Source organism: Lagopus leucura, unplaced genomic scaffold (genome assembly GCF_019238085.1).
Source record: "Lagopus leucura isolate 7727_CA_CO unplaced genomic scaffold, USGS_WTPT01 Super-Scaffold_100033, whole genome shotgun sequence".
Lineage (NCBI taxonomy): Eukaryota > Metazoa > Chordata > Aves > Galliformes > Phasianidae > Lagopus > Lagopus leucura.
The window spans coordinates 3,656,941-3,674,678 of NW_024962282.1; the positions used below are offsets into that span (position 1 = coordinate 3,656,941).

Genomic DNA, 17,738 nt, shown 5'->3' on the forward strand with positions numbered 1-17,738 from the left:
CCCCTTCCTGCCCACTTGAGTCGCGCTCTTCCCACGCCGCGGCAGCCCGTTGTCCGGGGCACCGCCTGGGCTGGGCCGGGAACCCGCGGCTCTTCCTGCGAAGCGAGCGGCCCCGCGGCCGGAGGTCAGCCGGCAGCTGTGCCGCGGGCGGGAAGCGGGACGGGGTCGCCGGCGGCGGACGGGGTGTCGCGAATCACCTGTATGGGAACGCGAGTGGAGCGCCGGCTCTGCGGCGCTGAGAGCGGTTAAAAAGGAAAGGCGTTTGACAAGAGGCAGAGACGCCCTTTCTGAAATCTCTCCTAAGTTTCTGGTGGTGCCAGGTGAGGGTTTGGGCTGCTTGACATCTTGTCTGGAAGTTCATCGAGTGTTTGCTTTGCAACTCCATTAAGCCGTGAGCAGGAACATTTTATACTAATCCAGACGTGATGGAGCCGTGCTCATTGCACAGACAATATCAAGTACAATGCTCACTGATCTGCTATTTGTACCTGGCTTTTATTGCTGACAGGACGGTGTAGCAGCTTCATTTTAGCTTTTGTGATGTTATTATGTGTAAGAGGGAGCAGGTTCCTTGCTGCTCTGACTAGGCCCCAATGCACGGCACTGAGAGCTCCAGGAGGGTTCATGGAGGGTGAAGCAACCCATGCACACAGCCAGGCAACAGAGTGCAGGTTGGGGTGAACGCTGTCTGAGTTTTGAAAGTAAAAGAGATGCTTACATAATAGGGCAACTTCTTCATTCTATTGACAAAAGCAGATTTAAAATAAAAATGACAGCAACAGCAAAAAATCAATAACTACCACTTGCTGATGAGGAAAAGAGAAGCGGGTAATTTCTTATCTAAAAACTGGAAAAGACAGTTGTTAAAGGGCGAAAAAGTCCAGAATTACCTTGTATCCATTACCTGTGTGCTTAAGCCCATATACTTTTCTGACACCCTAGTGAGAAGTGATGGCTGTGGATTTCCTGATGGCATTATTCCTGCTTGCTACTCACTGCTTACACGGTGAGTGTGCTTTCATTATGTGTGCAAGCAGAGATGCACTGCATTCCTGCAGCACTTGGCAAGGAGAGGAACTACTTAATTGAGCAAGGAGGGCTGTACGTAACAGCTTTCCTCTGTTCTCTGTTGAAAATTTTCTCTGCTGAAGTTGTGTGGATGGGCACTTGAAATTAGTGGTTTGTGGAGCTGTGTGTAACCACAGTCCTTCTGCAGAAGTGGTGGGCTGTGTTTCAACCCAGCCCAGACTCCTGGAGCCATAAAATCTCTCTATGCTATCAAAAACAATAAACAAACAACAGGTGGCTCCTCTAAATAGGCTATTAGCAATACCCTACCACTGTCTGTCTAGTGGAATATATAACAACCGGGCAAATGTTAGATTTCTGTGAATCAAAAGCATGAAAGGTCACAGCCAGATATTCTGCGCAGTAGAAAACAGCATGTACGTGTATGTGAGCAGTTCTGTTACTATTCTATTTAAGACTTTTTCAAGCTACTTGATCTGAAAAAACACCTTTTTGCCATAACTTCAAATATAAAAGTTATCTAAACCATGTATTCAATAAAATATTTGGTAAATTGCTGGTTGTTTTTTTTTTTTCCATTCATATCCACTAATCACTTCTGTAACATTGAGGTTATATGAGATTTTTCTCCTATAAGACAGTTTTCATGAGAATAAATGGTCTAGACAAACATCTCTACCAACTTTCATGTTTTATGAAGTACTCTAAATGCCTTATACCACTTGAAGCCTTTATTTGGAAGGCCTCACTTAAATACACACAAAGACCTTAAATATAACCATTGTAATACAGTTCAAGGTTCTTTTTCCCTGTCAAATATCTGATGCAAAAGAATGATACAGATTTTAATAAATAAAACAGTGAATTATATGATGATATACCTTAGAAAGTTGTTCAAGGATGCTGATGAAGATCAGCATCTTTGTACCCTTCTTTTGATATTGGAATGGCAGTGGGCCAGTCTTGATTTTTTACTTGCAAACAGGCTTATTCTGTTTGTAAACAGACTTTTTAAAAAACAGTGTGTAACTACTTAATGGAAACAAATTAACCTACTGTTGTTTTACTTATGACCTAGTATTGTTTTATTTTAGGCATTAAGTTAGCAGATCACCCATACAGATATAAAGGAATTTTTCATTACATATTGATGTGAATTTCATGCAAATAGTCACACACTGTGTGTCACTAACAGCAAATTTTGATTTACTTCTTTGTTAAGAAGTGAACTGTAATATGGATGTTTTATTTATTTCAAGTAAGATACCATATTCTTTTGCAAGAGCATTTATAGCTGAAGATGTAATTATTAAAAAAAAATGCTTTCATATGTTAAGATGAGAAAAAAAATTCATGAGTATTTACAGTCACCTGCATTTAAAAGCATTGCTAAGTTATGTGCTTTGTTTTATATATTTCTAAAAAGAACTGTACGTTTCTCCTCCCTCTTCTGCTGACCTTAAACTTCCACTTCTAGACATTTTACTGTGGTTTCAGGCTTGGCTTTGGCCTCTTCTACCTTTTTTTCATTATTCTTTGTTTCCTTCTCAAGTGTTTTGTCATTTGATGCAGTCTCTTTGAGAGTCGTAGTTTCAACCATTTTTTTCTGATTCTTGTTTGAAAATGGGAAGGATTTCTTGTACCTTTAAATAAAAAGAAAGGATATTAAAGCAGAAACACTGACATTAGTTTAGTATTTTATTTGTTGAGAGGTACTACCAAATAGCTAGCATTTGCTTTCTCTGCTATATTCAAGGCAGAAGTGCCACAGAGAATAGCAGCAAGTGGGCTCACTGTACTTTTAAAAGCAATGTGCCTTTTAAAGAAATATTTTCTGCTTTGTGTTTGCTTTGTACAAACCATGTATGTTCAGGATTTGTGGTACATAATGATAATGCAAGCTGGGCAAGAATGTTAGAAATGGGCACAACTTTTTGATCTCTAGTGATCCTCTGTGTTGAAGATCTGTTTAAATGGCTCAAAGGGAGTAAACAAGTATTTTTTTTCTGAAGGATAAGTGTTATTCTCTCGAGTCTGACATTGAAAGAAACAAAAGAAAGCTGCATAAATAGGCTTATATATATGCAGTTGCATGCTTAAATATTGCTGTTTTGGCAGACAGCAACACTCCACACTAGGTGTGACTGATTAATCAAAAATAGGTAATATTGGTCTGATTGCTTTTCTAAAAGGGCGTAGCAACAATAGCAACAAAAATTAACTGCAGAACAGCAGAGCTGAAGATTTAATTCTTTGTTTTACAGTTACATCATTATCATTACAGCCCTCTTTAGCTGTATTTATGAAATATTCACTGCTTGTACTCTAGGAGTTAACTCACTCTAAGAGAAAAGATAGAAAAACCTTACTTTTTGATGTAGCAGACTGCTAGAAGAACTGAAATAATGAAGAAGATGACTGCCAGCACAAGGAGTGCAGTGGGGATACCTAGAGATAAAAGGGAGGTAAGCATAAAGGTGTTATATATCTTTATACTGGACTTTCTAAAGGCTTATGAACATAAGTCCATATTCTTCTAAAACCAGCCTAGTGTAAAAGGTATGTATGGACACATAGACTCATAGAAGAATAAAAGTAAGCAATCTCAAAACCTTGGTTACTCCTGCTCCTTGTTTTGAGAGGCTAAAAGCACTCAGGCACTCCTTGACAGACATTTGTCATACTTGTCTAATCTGCTCATCAGAGATTTTTTTAAACAACCTACTGAGAAAATACGTTTTTGTAATTAACTGTCCTTCCATTTAATGTGTTTTTCCATATATTTAGTCTATTTTCCAGTTTCTGTTTGTTAGGATTAGTTTTTCACACCTTGTATCTGGAAAACAAATCACTGTTCTACTTACAACTTTCTTGGCTTCTTTTATTTTTCAGATCTGGCTGTTTTCAATTATTCAGAGCACATGGTGCTATGCTAGGACTTTCTCAGAAATGTATTCACCCCAAATCACATTAACCACAATGAATTTCCACCATTTCATACATACATGTTACCAAAAAGAATAAAATCTTAAGATCTTATACTTAAAAATTATGCTAAAAAAACCCTTTTTTATAAGCTTTGTGACATTTTATTCTGCTTCAAGGTTCAGCTATATAAAAAAGAATGCTGGAGTAGCAAATAAAACCAGCGGTAAGCAGTTTTACTGCTAACATGTATCTCACTAACGAGCTATTCTAGTTAAGGAGCACTGCCCTTACCTCCAAAGACAACACCATCGTTCCTAAATGCAGCAGGGTAAGTGTGGTATTCCTCTGGCATTGTTGTAGTAGTCCCCTCTGTTGGTAATATAGTTTCAGTTATACATATTATCCGAAATCTCACGTTTTTCAGGGTTTGTTCTGGTTCAGTTGCAGTGGGCACTGCTGTGGTGTTCCCAGTCAAATCTGAACCTGAATACGCAGTTAATTCTGTTGGTACACTTGATGGTAGTATGGTTGTAGTTGGGTCTGGTTTACATGAATTAATTTGAACATCTATAGTAGGGAAAGGAAATACATAAGATTATAAACATTTAGAGAAATTGTTGTCCAGCCATTTCCTTCTGGAGATCATTTGCTTGGTCAGAAAAGCATTATCTAAATCTGGCAAGCTTTTTTCAAACAAGTGGCTAAAACCATTCGTGTACACTTTGAACCATTACTTAAATAGTTGAACGCTTTCAGTGGTATGCATTTTATAATAGCATAGCACTGATGATTCCTTCTGAAGAGTATTTATAGTAATAATCCATATTAAAAATAAATAAATAACCTGGCCTGCTGCAGAAAGCAATCTTAACTAGAGATCCAAGCTTCAAAAGCATTTCCATTATATAATGGGAAAATAAATGCTATTATTTATATTTTCAAAGCATACACATGCACTGTTGACACTTTTGACAGTATTGATTTCCTAGGAGGAAAAGTATCCCATAAAACTTTCAGGTAAATCAGGCACCAGAGCAAAATGAACAATGAGACAGTTCTGCTGGTGCCTACAAAGAAACAAACACCAGGCACATTCTGAGATTAAGCCATTTAAATGATGTGAATATTGACTGTATAAAAATGTGGGTGCAAGTGGGCTTCTATATGTAAATGCAAAATCTGACTACTGAACTGGCTTGTGTGAAAATATGAAAATTCACTTTTTTTTGGTGAAGATCCACATTTTGAAAAGCTGTAAAGATTTTGCTAAACAAGCAGATTACAACATAAATAACGGGAAATGACGTATGTACTGTGCTCCAAATGAATCCCCTGGGAAGTCTGGTGACGCAGTTACATTCACAGAATAAAAAGCTGAGTAACAGAGGCTTTTTAGTCTTTCTCCACAACAGTTTCCAAATGATGTTTGGTGTTACAACTACAAATGTTTTAGCTAAGAAATGTCTAGAACAGGTGGCATTTTGGCTATTAAGATGCAGAAACACAGAATCATCACAGTGTTAATTTTTTAATTATTATTACTTTCTAGCCACTCAATCAATTTTCTTTTTGGAATTATTTGCTACCTCCTTAATGTTACCTGCCTATCCAAGATTTCTGATGCAAAATGACACGTATTTCACTCACTTCCACTCTCTAGGTTGTAGATAAAAACATTAAAGAACAGCAGTCTCAAGACAGACTCCTGGGGGATGCCACAGGAAATAGGCACAGTCTGTCTTCTTATCATTGTATGGGCATATATTGGAAAGCCGTCTTTCTCCTGGTCTTTCCCAACCCTTGTTGACACATCTGTTTTCAGAATTTTGTATTGTTACCTAAAACTCACTGGCAAGGTCAAGGCACTGATTAGAAATAATTTCACCATATACATGATCAGTGATTTACTGGGATGGTTACATAATACACAAAACCTCCAGTTAAGTACTTATTTTCAGTAGATAAGGTAGAAGTAATTAAGAAACAATACCAATCTGTTCTGAATGAAGATCTAATTTACATCAAGACCTAAGTTCTACTTCTGTATCTTTGATCTAGGAACAGATAGTCAAGGAGGAGAGGAAGGACAGATCTTTTCTCAAACAAAACGATTCAGATTATGTCCTACAAAAGAAGCTGTTTTGTTTTACTGAGAACAGACTAGAAATTGTGTTGATTTTATGGTCTCTTAAATGACCCTCCATTTAATTTAATGGATACATTTCCTTTTTTTCAAAAAAGAATCAGCCTTTCCTTAAGAAACCCTCTCTTGGTCATTGCAAAAAAATATGTACGTTTACACAGGCAGCCTTGTTGCAGATTGTTTACCTACCATCTTTCAAATCACCATACCTAATCTCCTAGACAGTTAAAACCCACTAAATATATTGTGTTGACATGGCAAAAGCATCTTTTCCAATAAGATCTTCCATAGCAACACCAACTTACTATTTTGCAATGGAATGGAATTTCTCTATTTCTTGCAATGGAATGGAATTTCTGTATTGCTTGGAAACGTGGATTTTTTTGTTTGTTTTTCTTTTTCTTTTTTTAACCTTGCAGAGCTAAATAAAGCTTGACAATATTTAAGATCGGGTGAAAGAGTCATCAAATGATAAGAACTTACATATTTGTTATGATATTTTGTATGCAAATATTTTAAAAAGAATTCAAACCCAAACACAAGAAATGTAGTTGTTATACTTACATACCTGAAGAATTGAAGCAGTAAACTGCAAATTTAGAAGCTTGATTAGCACGCCAGTTCACTAGTCCAACGCTGCCCCGACCACATTTCTTATTGGATGTTATACGAGGAATGGCAACCAATCCATCTTTTATCCATCCAGAACTACAATAAAAGCATAAGTCTTTTTAATAGTAGATTTCTACACAGCTTCACGTTAGGTAAAAGGGTGTATTGAAAATAAAGAAAAACTAATGGATGTTGTATACCTGCATGTTTCAAAGCCATTTTTCAAAGCCTTCTCAACCTGTTCTTTACTTGCCAGTTGTAGATTCAGTCGACTGCACACATTACTTGCTTCTGAAAAATTCACTTTCTCGTCAAGATACAGTCCTACACCTGTGATCCTGCAAGGTGAAAGCGTGGAACCTGTAATTTAGACATAGATATTCCAAGTTAATTTTATATATTAATGCTAACAATTATCCTCCGTGTAAAATTTAAGATCACGCTTAAGATCACATTCAGGCAAATTGCCTATTCTTCAAAGTTTCTAACTCGAGGATGGCAAAAAAGTGATTTCTATAAAAATAACTACTTTACGATAAAGTATTGTCTCAACACAATAGTCTAGAATTTCAAAAGTTTCGACAGTCATTAAATTAAATGTAAACACAGCTGGCATTTGAGTTGCTACCAGATCAGATTCAGGGCTTTTTCCTTTTTAAAAAAAATGAAAAAGATAAAAGCAAAGTTGCACCAAAGCAGTGGGCTGGATTCTGTCAGAGCACTCTTCTTAACAGAGAGATTTTAAAATAGTTTCTCAGTTCTTTTAAACTTATCTTTCTTTCCTGTGAGAGCTGCTCTGAAGGAAACGCCTCATTTTGCTACGTTGCCCACAACATCAGAGACAGATGTTGGTGGTATGGAAGTAGAAGCTGAACCTTCACACCAGTATTGTGTTACATGTTGTTGCAGTGTGACAGATGGCAGCAGAGGGGCAGCCTGACAAAATGGAGTTCAACATGGAAGTGTGGATGAAGCAATGGTGTGTCACCAAATTCTGCCAAGAGAAAAAAAATGCACTTACTGACATTCATCAGTGCTTGCTGAATGTTAATGGTGGACAAACACGCCTGTGAGCACAGTGATGTGATGGGCAGTGCATTTCAGCACTGACAATAGCAAGTCACTGCCACTGGTGCAGATTTTTATGAGCATGACATGCATGCTCTCATTCATCACTGGTGAAAATGCACAACTATCAGTGGTGACTATGTGAAAAAGGGTGTTTAGAAGCTGAGAATTTTCTCTATCAAATAGTGTTACTGTGCTCTTTGTGTGTGATGTAGTTTCCATGGGAATAAATGGGAGGCATTACTTTTCAGAGCAACCTATATTGTTTGGCATGATTTTATTTTTTTCTTCCATGTACGGTCAACTACTGAATTTGCTGAGTATGAGGCAGGAAGCAGATGGTAGGAAGAGAGAAGATAGATGGATTTATGATACTTTTCCCAAACTCATCAACAATAGGCAGTTTATCCAGCATTTTCAAGATTCTACATCTGGCACATTATCCATGGCAACTACCTCAGGGAAGACATAGTTTAGGTGTGATTATGCCTGCTGTACTCCTTTAGCCTGAGTTAAGGATGTAGGACAGAACTCAGGATTTTACAGAGAACGGGAAAAGATGTACTCTTTGTTCAGATATTTCCCAGAAGCATATGCCAGAAAAAAAAATATTTTTCCTTTTTTTTCTTTTTTTTGAGTTGCATACAGTAATTGCCATATTAAATGAAAAGGAATAGCCTGTAAGAAGTAATTTCAAAATAGCTCCACATTTCCTAGGAAGAAAATTCCCATATCTTGTCAAAATAAAATCAACAGAAAACACAACAAAATGCAACTAGATTGACTGGGTACTCTGGACACACTTGTTTTTTTTTCTTGGTATTTGTTTAAGCTTGCAACCATTTCAGGATTTCATTGCAAACAGTCCAAATAACCAGCTCCCACAGGTATTACTTCCTTGCTGGACATTCTATACAGGCTCTGTATGTCCACCAGCTATGTATACTAGTGACAACACCAACTGATCCATCATTATAATTTCTTAGCAACAGAGGTTCAATTGAATTTTTTGAATGGAATGATAGAACTAGCACCATGAGAAGAGGTTAAGAAGATGTCTAAGCTTGTGTGGAAGGCATAAACAAAGGCAGACTTTCCACTCTTGCTTCCATTGAATGGGGTGCAGTTGGAAATATCTTCTGGTAAAAGATGCATCTCTTCTGGTTTTATGTTTAGTTTAATGGGATTTAAATGTTGCACAGAGCAATCATTGAACTTGATGGATTTATCTCAGCATCTGCAGAGTTGTGGCCTCCCATAAGCACTTCCTGGTATAGCACAGACCCAATCAGACAGATAGTGAATGAATGAGCTCTTAAGCATCCCCATAGCCAAATCATAGCTACATCCAATCCTGGCCAAATACACTGTGTGAGAATTCAGAGCTCTAAGACCCAAAAATACACTGTTGCTCAGTGAAGAGGTGTGTGTCAGGTATCAAGAACCTCAAATCTGTTCAAGGAATCCCAGCAAGATGATGAATCATGGCATCAAATTTCTTCAGTTACTGTCAAATATCTTCCTGTCCAGTCAGTGTGTGTTCATGAATGACCCCTTGTATGTCTTCATCTTGGTCAAGCTTCTTGGTATCAGGCAGGTGCTCCAGCATTGTTTTCTAGATTCCTTTTTGCTAGCAAGGAGCTCTCCATCTTCTTGAGAACTTTTACATTTCCCCTCTTTCTCATCTGCTGATGCACATCCCATTTTCAAGCTCCCATTCCTTCTCTATTATTTATTCCTAATTCTCTTCTCCCCTTACTTGCTCAGATGTCACTCATACTGTTAGTGCTTAATTAAACAACTATTTCCCTTAGGAAGCTGTCTAGTTAGTTGTAAACTGCTATAGTCTTCAGTCATTCAATTACAAGATTATAAAATGAGAATTGCTTAATAGATATAAACAACAATAAATGTATTAATTCAGTACGAGAAAGCTGAGTCGTAAGCATTAACACAAGTGATTCTAAGACATGGGCCGAAGTTTTACCTTAGAATTTGCTAAGGATTTAAAAACAAAATAGAAAAGTAAAAGGAATGTTTTGGAAAAAATTATTGGTTCCAATTTGGATTTAGATTTAGATCTTGGTTGGTTTTACAGCATGAAAATGAAATCCAGAAAGAGAAAAGTAAGCTCTTCAAGACTTTTCATCACTTCTTAAAATCACCTCTGACTTCTGCATTAAGGAAAACTCAGTTTGTACAGGAGACAGACTAATCCTTTAAAAGCATTGTGTTTACAAGTTGCCCATAGCTATCATTTTTGTTTGGTCTATTTAGTTAATCTACTAATAACTGAACATTTCCCTTTGAGTCTTTTATAAGAAATCCATTTTACTGAGAGAGGTGGGAAAGACTAGACAGAAAAATCTCACAAGAGGACAAACTTGTCACAGGACAGGAAGAATGTGTGTAGAGTGTGAGCTTATTCTGCATTAATTCTCTTCTTACTTTTTGAAGAAGCTGTTTCTCTCTCTTTGCCTTCCCCCAAGCCCTCACTCTGATTTGTTAAAAAGAGCTTACTTGGGTTGCTGACATCAGGGAGCAGCAAGAGTGAAGCTGCTCCACATTAAAAGCTGAGCAGGGAGCAGAGGGTGACTTCAGCACAGGCATGACAGTGCCTCACAACTAGGGCACAGTCCCACAGCACCCAAGCAGAGTCACACTGTGACAGGTCTTTGACATCCTCTTTGCACTGGTAGAGCGCAAGACAATGTGTCAGACACAGGAATAATGAAGAAAGTGCATTTGGGAACAGAAAGAGAAATATGCTACCTATAACACATGCTTGAAGTCCACTCTGGACAGAAGGCCAGCTACAATGCATGATCCATCAGTGAAGCCCAGCCAGTAAGTCACTAGAGGAGTGGGCAGGTCTGGGCACAAGCATACTACATACAACACAACTCCAAGGCACATAGGAATCAGCCATGAGCTTAACTTGACTTCTTGGGCAAATGAGCAGAGAGTACATGAGTAGTTGCTCTAAGTAAGGCTTAGAGGGGAACTAAAGGGGTCCTAACATCCCTAACTAAGGCATAGTCTTAAAACTCAAGGTATTTCCCCAGCAAAAAATACATTCAGTAGTTGGGATCTGTAGAAGAGTTTACTGCTGTTAATCGTGGAATTTCAACAGGACTTGAGCTGAACATCTGATTCACCCAAGTCCAGGTTTCCTTCAGAGGCCTTTCAGTAGATAAGAAAATCAGTTCTCTGCAACAGTGGTGTAATGTTCCTTTACAAAGGCAGAGAAAGTATTTACTCCTTGCAAACTGTAGTGAAGCATCTGGAAACATTTTCTATCTTCAGAAAGTCTAGTGTAGGAGGCCTCCAAGTTTCACTGACTTACAGAAGAAAGGGGTATTATATGACTGATTCTAAAAGCAGGGACATGTAATAACATCTGAGGGAAAGGGGTTATCTAAACACTGTAGGACACAGCTGAAGTTGGCAATTCCCTACACTAATTTTTCAAACAGATAGTTTATATAAAATAGGAAATTTGTGTTATATTAAGCAGAGACAAGTGTTTCTGTCCTGGAGATGAGCCACGAGATCCCTGTGCAAGTTTCCTTTAATTTTCCAAACAAAGGAAGTATCAAGATATTGTCAAATCAGTGCAAATAACTGTGTTAATGATAGCACTTTATCACAGAAACTAAGAACTGATTTCATACGGATTTTGCTCTCTGAGGATTGCACAAAGATATTTGCTATGCTATGTTAAATGGTCTATTAAAAACAACAAAGTCACATTTCAATAATGCTAAACTTAATTCTAAATGGATTATCATAATTTTGGAACAAGCAATTCTGTAGCATTTATATATCACTTGAACTTATCAAATAATTAGACTAACAATGAAAGACTCTCCTTATGCTATTTTTCATTGCACTATCCTATGAAGAGCCTGTTGTTTCCTATGCTAGCAAACCTGTTTACACATATCCTCTTTCCCCCATTTTGCCTGCAAATCTATTTTTTTCCAAGTACTTTTCTGTTCAACTATGATGTTTTAAAAAGTGGGACTTCACATACCTGTTATACAGTAATTTTGAGCCATGAATGTCATAATCCAGACTGATAACACCGCTGAGGTAACTCCAAAATAAGTTGCCATTGTCACAAACTCAGAAAATTGAGAAATTTGAGGTGATTTGTCTTCTGAGCTGAGAAGAATTGAGATACTGGAGCACGTCTGAGATAGCCTTTCAGATGAGATGACTTTTTGAAAGAAACTTCAGCTGTCACTGCACTGCTTCGTAGAAACCTCAGATGTGTTGTCTGTCCCACTCAAAGGCGAGGTCACTGACTGGAAATCTGTAATCACCCTTTACACTTTCTTTCATGTAGGGCTTGCTGGAAAATTTAACTACTGCTGACTCAAAAAACACAGCTGAGGAAGGGAGATAAGACTGTTAAACTGCTAAGTCAGTAAACACTCTGAAATTAGTTTTTCTTTTGCTGTTTTTTCCTGTTTTACTGATTAACAACACATTAATCATATTGTCTGTTCATCTGGTAAATAAAAATAATTGGCTATTAAATCACAGCAAGGCAGGCAATCATACAGAGGAACAAAATTGGAGTTTTTATTTTGGAATTAGAAGGGCATCCATTCCCCACTGTTTTATCTGCCTTGATGCAGCGTATTTACCTTCATCATTTGCCTTTCAGTTCCAGTGCAAAAATAAGTACCATAATAGGTAATTTGATACTTGCTCTTGGACAGATTTGGAGATAAGCAGGATTTCTTGTGAGGCTACATATGGACACTGATGGGAGCTAACCTATTCACTGCTGCCTTTTGTGAGCTTTGAATAAACTAATACCAACAGACTGATTCAAACCACAGATAATCCTGGCAGCAGTAACTTCAAAAACCTTCAGGAAGTCTTAGCAGATGGCATAGGTCCCACCTCTTACAGCAGCACATACCATGGTTATGTAGATACTACAACATAGACATCTACAGGGCTAAGTTGCAGATGGCTGCTGTGGCTAACGAAATTATGCCTCCAATACTAACAAACAAATGAAAATCTGGTTGTGTTTCAGCTATGGTTTAGAACTGAATGTGGGTAAATCTCTTGGAGATCTTAAGACAAACTTCTATTTATGTCTTTGTTTTACAATACTTACATGCATCTACACAGTGATAGCAATCTCCAGTACTGCGATCAGACTTTCAACTGAAGCTCTAAGAGGATTCACTTGCATTCATGATGTGGGAGAAACTACCAGTTATTTTGCTGCTTTCATGGATTAGTGGTCTGCGACTGTAAAATAATATTAAACAAAACCAACTCAATAGCCTTGAACTGCTAAATATTTTCTGCCATGAAAACTGATTTCCAAGGTTGGATTCTGAAGAGAGGTGTTTTAAAACTGCATGCTGATTTCTTTTCAAAAACCGTTTGGATGTGGTGCTCAGGGACATGATTTAGCGGCAGGTTGTTAGAGGTAGGGTAGTGTGGTTAGGTTGTGGTTGGACTCGATGACCTTCAAGGTCTTTTCCAACCTGAGTGATTCTATGATTCTAAGTTTACTACCTTGTGCCAATTGTTCTCACTGTAGCAAAGTTCCTTTAGTCAAACTCTGTCCATGTTATTGATGTTTAATTGGATTCTTAGCTGAAAAAAAATGACAAAAACAACTTGGTTAAACTAAACAAAAATATAAGGTCCTTCACCAAGGCTTTTAAGAGCAATATACAGGTAATGAGATGAAGAAAAAAATAGAATGATAAAATGAGACTGAATTTTTTTTCATCAGTTTCTTTCTTTTAACATTTTAGCTGTTCCAAAATTGTGAGGAAGATCATTTATCTGGACTGTATCATTAGGAAAGGTTTGTAAGTTGTTTATGGGTCTTCACCTTAACTCGTGTGCAAAGAAGAACCCAGCTTCTTGCTGAATATTTTAAATTAGCATTTGAAAAAATATGGTAAGCTATAAGGAACATCCCATCATCTCATGCCAACATGTTTAGAAATGTTTCAAAAGATGATGAAGATCACTAGACAGAAATCTTTTGGTCTGAGGAGAACAGACTTAAATGTTCTCTGAAATCATTTCTAAAGGATACCTGAAGCCTGAAAAATAGGAACAGAAACAAATTAAGAGTAAAAAGATGTATACGTGGAAAATACAAATATCAGGGTCTCTTTACTTGTAGCAACTATTTCTTTCAAGATTATCTTTGTCCCAGATTTTATCTCCCTGAAGCAGACCATCAGAAATTCAGCAGTGAAATTTGTGCTCTTTGTGGAAATTGAGCACTGTCTCCCTTGCACTGGTCTGGCAGGTCAGCTCTCCACAAAGCCCTTGCTTCCCAGACCTTCCAAGACAAAAAGAACACAACTCAAATAAAGACTCCTAACCTTTCACTTAGTCTCCTATGGTTGCAGTCTTCTATCTCCTCAATTCAAGCAGCCACTCTTTGAAGCAGGAGTTAAACTCTCACCGGAATATTTCAGCATCCTCTCTCATTTTTAGGATATGACGAGGTTGACCCTGCTTACAAACCTCTTCTCTATTGACATGGGAGTTTGCTTGCTCTTCTACACCATTTTTCTGAATAAATGAAACACTAAGGACAAGATCCTTGGTATGGATAACATGACACTACATTACACAGTGTAGAAAAGGCAACGGCATTTCAGAAGAACATTTTCATTAATATGCAGACAGAGTGCATGTGAAAAATAAATCTTTAAGGTAGCAACAGTGAGGACTTTGAAACTGTTCTTTTATTTCAAAACTCAAGTATGTGATACTATACAGTACAATACCAGCAGACTGGTGCAAAATCTTACAATGTTACAGAATTAAATATGATACAAAAAAATAGTGCCCTTTTAAAATTCCTTTTACTAGAAACATCTGTGCTGTGCAGGAAAACAATAGACGTGTCTTGCTTAAGCAAAAAATAAATATTGCACCTCAAGAAATCTATTTCAGTGTTAATGGCATAAATAGTAGATTCTATTTCTCATTATCTGTTGTGATCTCTGAACTCAGAAGAGATTTTGTGTGTTTGTGTTTTAGTTTCTGTTTCTTTAAACAGATAAAAAAAAAAAAATAATATCCAATGGAAATAAACTACATTTAGAATAGGTTTTTTCCACAACCTAGTTTTCTATCCAAAAAGATGTCTTCACTAATTAACTGAAAAATGCAAGCAAAAATATTTAATGTGCTGTTAGTCACTGTGGTCCATTACTTTTACTGGACAGTTTTCTCACAGTAGGTGTATAAATTAAAACTATTTATATTTTCATCAACTTTATCCTCATCTTTTAATCCTTTTAGAAATCCCTCACTTCTCTCAATCCACTCCCCATAATAAATAATACCTTCGTGGTTAAATTATACTCGCCTTAAACACTGCAAGTAACTCAGCTCCAATTAATACAACTACTTATGAAATTTTGCCTTGTGGACCAAGTTCATGAAAATCCATTGTGCTGAATTCCGAAAGAGGATGAAGACCCTGTCCACGCTCTGGCCAACAAAAACTTAGCACATGCTCAATATTAAGCAGTTGAAGAGTCTTACTGACATCAATAACGTTCTACAACAACTAACATAAGGTGTTGGTTCAACATCAGTGCAAAGGTGAATAAGAACAAATTAATTCAATTACAGACATTGTTATCTATTTTTCCTCAGTGTGCTCCAAAGTGTCTGTAGTCATATAAAGTATGTATCACAATGTTTGGCATAGTGGATTCTGAATCTTAGGACTATTTGCCTTTTATTGCCTTATTATGTCAGCAACATTATTTCTAAACAGTTTTAAGATGAAGAAGCTGGTTCTAATAAATGAATACTGTATTACTATCTGTAAGTTTCTTTAAATACTAGAAGTATGGGAAATGTCACAGTAATTCTTCATTGTTGGGAATTCTAACTGAATCAAATATATAGCAAACAATTAGCAAGAAACTCTCTTCTGTCTTGTTTAGCAATTACAATTTTAGACCAAATTACACTTTCCCATTATCCTTTTTGAACTTCCTTAAACACTCTATATTCATCCAAAAAAACAAGCAGTATATAGATAATAAAAACCTCCAAACTGCTTATATGTGTTTTTTTTTTTTCCCAAAGCTAGCAGTGATCTACTATTTTTCTTTTTTTTTCTCCTCCACTCCTCCATGTAGTTTTCTCGTAAGAAAGATTTAGCTAAAGATGCAACAAACAAAATTCACCAGCAGGATATTTGTTATTAGCAATAAACATGCAAACTAAATTTCTGAGTGTTAGAAATCTGTTTTCTTTGATCGATTGAGCTTCAGACTTTACACCAAAAGAAGACAGGCTCATGATCCCAGATCTTATGGGATGATACCAAAACTGCCACCTACACCTCTTTTTAGGTTTTGTTACATATCCCATTCGAAAAATAGAGATGGTCCTAGTTTTACAGTATATCATAAAACACATGTATAAATGTACTTGCATACTGATAGTTTCCTTCATGAAATTAAGGCATCCACAAGACATCTTGTCCGACAAAATAATTTTAACCTTCCACTGGCCTTGTACCTTTCTACCCAAAAATCATGAACCAAAAAAAAAAAAGAAAAAAAATTACATTTTTAAAACTCAAAGGACACAAATGTCATTAATACGTCAACAACAACAACAAAACAATGAATTCAGGAAATGCAAAGTGAAACACTAACTGCAAATATGATTTTAATCATAGCCTTCAAAATCAAAGGAAAGGTGTCAACATCTTGTGCAAATCTTTCTTTTAATTGCCTGCTGGTTGCTGATTAGTGCCCAAACCTTATCATGATTCAATATTATTTGAATCAGTCATTTAAATTAAGAGGATAAAAATAATTATTTACCAGGTTATTATTTTGGCAAGCTATGTTCACAATGTATCACCAGGATTGATGGGTGGAGTAACTCACTTGTGTAACAGACGTAACAGATGACAACTGTACAGGTGACTAAGCACTACCCTTAACCATAGTGTTCTAATACTGTGCTCTCTCAGGTACCATAAATACATGGTGTTGCTTTGTTATTCAGTGCGTTGCTCATGTTGAAATCCTGAGTTCCACCAGGAATACTGATGGGCAGCAGAACAGCTGGCTTTTCCTTCAGGTCTCTCTGATACTTCATCACAGGAGCTGTATGAATGGTAGATTCCCAACACCACGGCAAAAATGATTATTGCAGCCACTACAAGCCATATCACATTCCAGTGTTTACAGAGTTTGGGGTACAATATATATAAATAATTAACGATGACTTCAAGTCTGCTGTAAAATGAAAAGAATACCGTAATACGTTAATAATATGCAAATCAATTACCTTGAGCTTGTAAATTCGAGGAGTTTCATATATGCATCATGCATTACTTCTCTTACAAAGAAAAACGCATAGTCAGGAAAGAATCACACATTTGCTCTTTCAAGAGCTGCTATACATTCAAATATAGGTGATATTTGCAAGACGACTGTATGCAGTTACCAAGCAATTGCCTTGGCTTCTCTTTCTCCTACCTGTCAACTGGCAAATCTCAGAGCTTGACACAATTTAAAATTCTGCCTTGTTTAGCTTAACTGAGCAAGCTATGAACGTCATACTTCATCTTAAACATTTCCTCATGAGTTTCATGACTAGTGAGATGACCATCCTGAACATGGCTGGAATTTCAAATTAATAGACATTTATAGTCATAGTAATCTTGGAAACAGTCCTTTGGGATCAGGTAAAGATGCCTAACATCTTGGGATTGGATATTTTATTTGCTTTGGTCACTATTGAATTCCTCTGTAATGCACAAATCTTTTTTAATTTTGGAATGCAGGAAATTGAAGTTCTGTCAAACAAGGTTGATAGAACTCAATCAACTCCAAAATAAAAAAAAGAAAACAAAAAAAGCTGAAAGCATAGAAAAGTTTTTCAGTTAAGCACAAATGTTTCAGGTATGATA

General features: G+C 36.8%; 2 protein-coding genes across 15 annotated transcripts in view; both read right to left on the reverse strand.

The window, feature by feature from the left end:
* Positions 1-1,745: 1,745 nt before the first annotated feature.
* Positions 1,746-14,422, reverse strand: LYVE1 (lymphatic vessel endothelial hyaluronan receptor 1). Of its 2 annotated transcripts, XM_042881874.1 has the most exons (9): positions 14,161-14,422; positions 13,331-13,411; positions 12,921-13,057; positions 11,817-12,174; positions 6,913-7,072; positions 6,669-6,808; positions 4,249-4,524; positions 3,399-3,477; positions 1,746-2,672 (listed from the first exon to the last, which is right to left on the reverse strand). In XM_042881874.1, the coding sequence occupies exons 4-9, from the start codon at positions 11,896-11,898 to the stop codon at positions 2,489-2,491; spliced, it is 921 nt and encodes a 306-aa protein (XP_042737808.1). In that variant the 5' UTR covers positions 11,899-12,174; positions 12,921-13,057; positions 13,331-13,411; positions 14,161-14,422; the 3' UTR covers positions 1,746-2,488. The 2 variants fall into 2 exon arrangements, with proteins under 2 accessions (XP_042737808.1, XP_042737809.1); XM_042881875.1 differs by lacking the exon at positions 14,161-14,422 and having other exon boundaries at positions 13,331-13,515.
* An 89-nt stretch (positions 14,423-14,511) lies between these two features.
* IRAG1 (inositol 1,4,5-triphosphate receptor associated 1) overlaps positions 14,512-17,738 on the reverse strand; it is a 65,795-nt gene continuing 62,568 nt past the window's right edge. For 11 of the 13 annotated variants that reach the window (XM_042881863.1, XM_042881861.1, XM_042881870.1 and 8 more), the window contains one exon: positions 14,512-17,061. In XM_042881863.1, coding sequence (XP_042737797.1) covers positions 16,821-17,061 — 241 coding nt within the window. In that variant the 3' untranslated portion in view covers positions 14,512-16,820. The remainder of the gene's footprint in view (positions 17,062-17,738) is intronic. The other 2 variants (XM_042881873.1, XM_042881872.1) reach the window with 2 other exon arrangements.

Excerpts from the sequence above, each read along its gene's own strand:
- LYVE1 (XM_042881874.1), bottom strand. The coding sequence starts at position 11,898 with ATGGCAACTTATTTTGGAGTTACCTCAGCGGTGTTATCAGTCTGGATT. Across the intron at positions 6,809-6,912 it reads AATGGCTTTGAAACATGCAG|TTCTGGATGGATAAAAGATG; the intron begins GTATACAACATC and ends CTTTTATTGTAG. Across the intron at positions 4,525-6,668 it reads TTACTGCTTCAATTCTTCAG|ATGTTCAAATTAATTCATGT; the intron begins GTATGTAAGTAT and ends TCCCTACTATAG.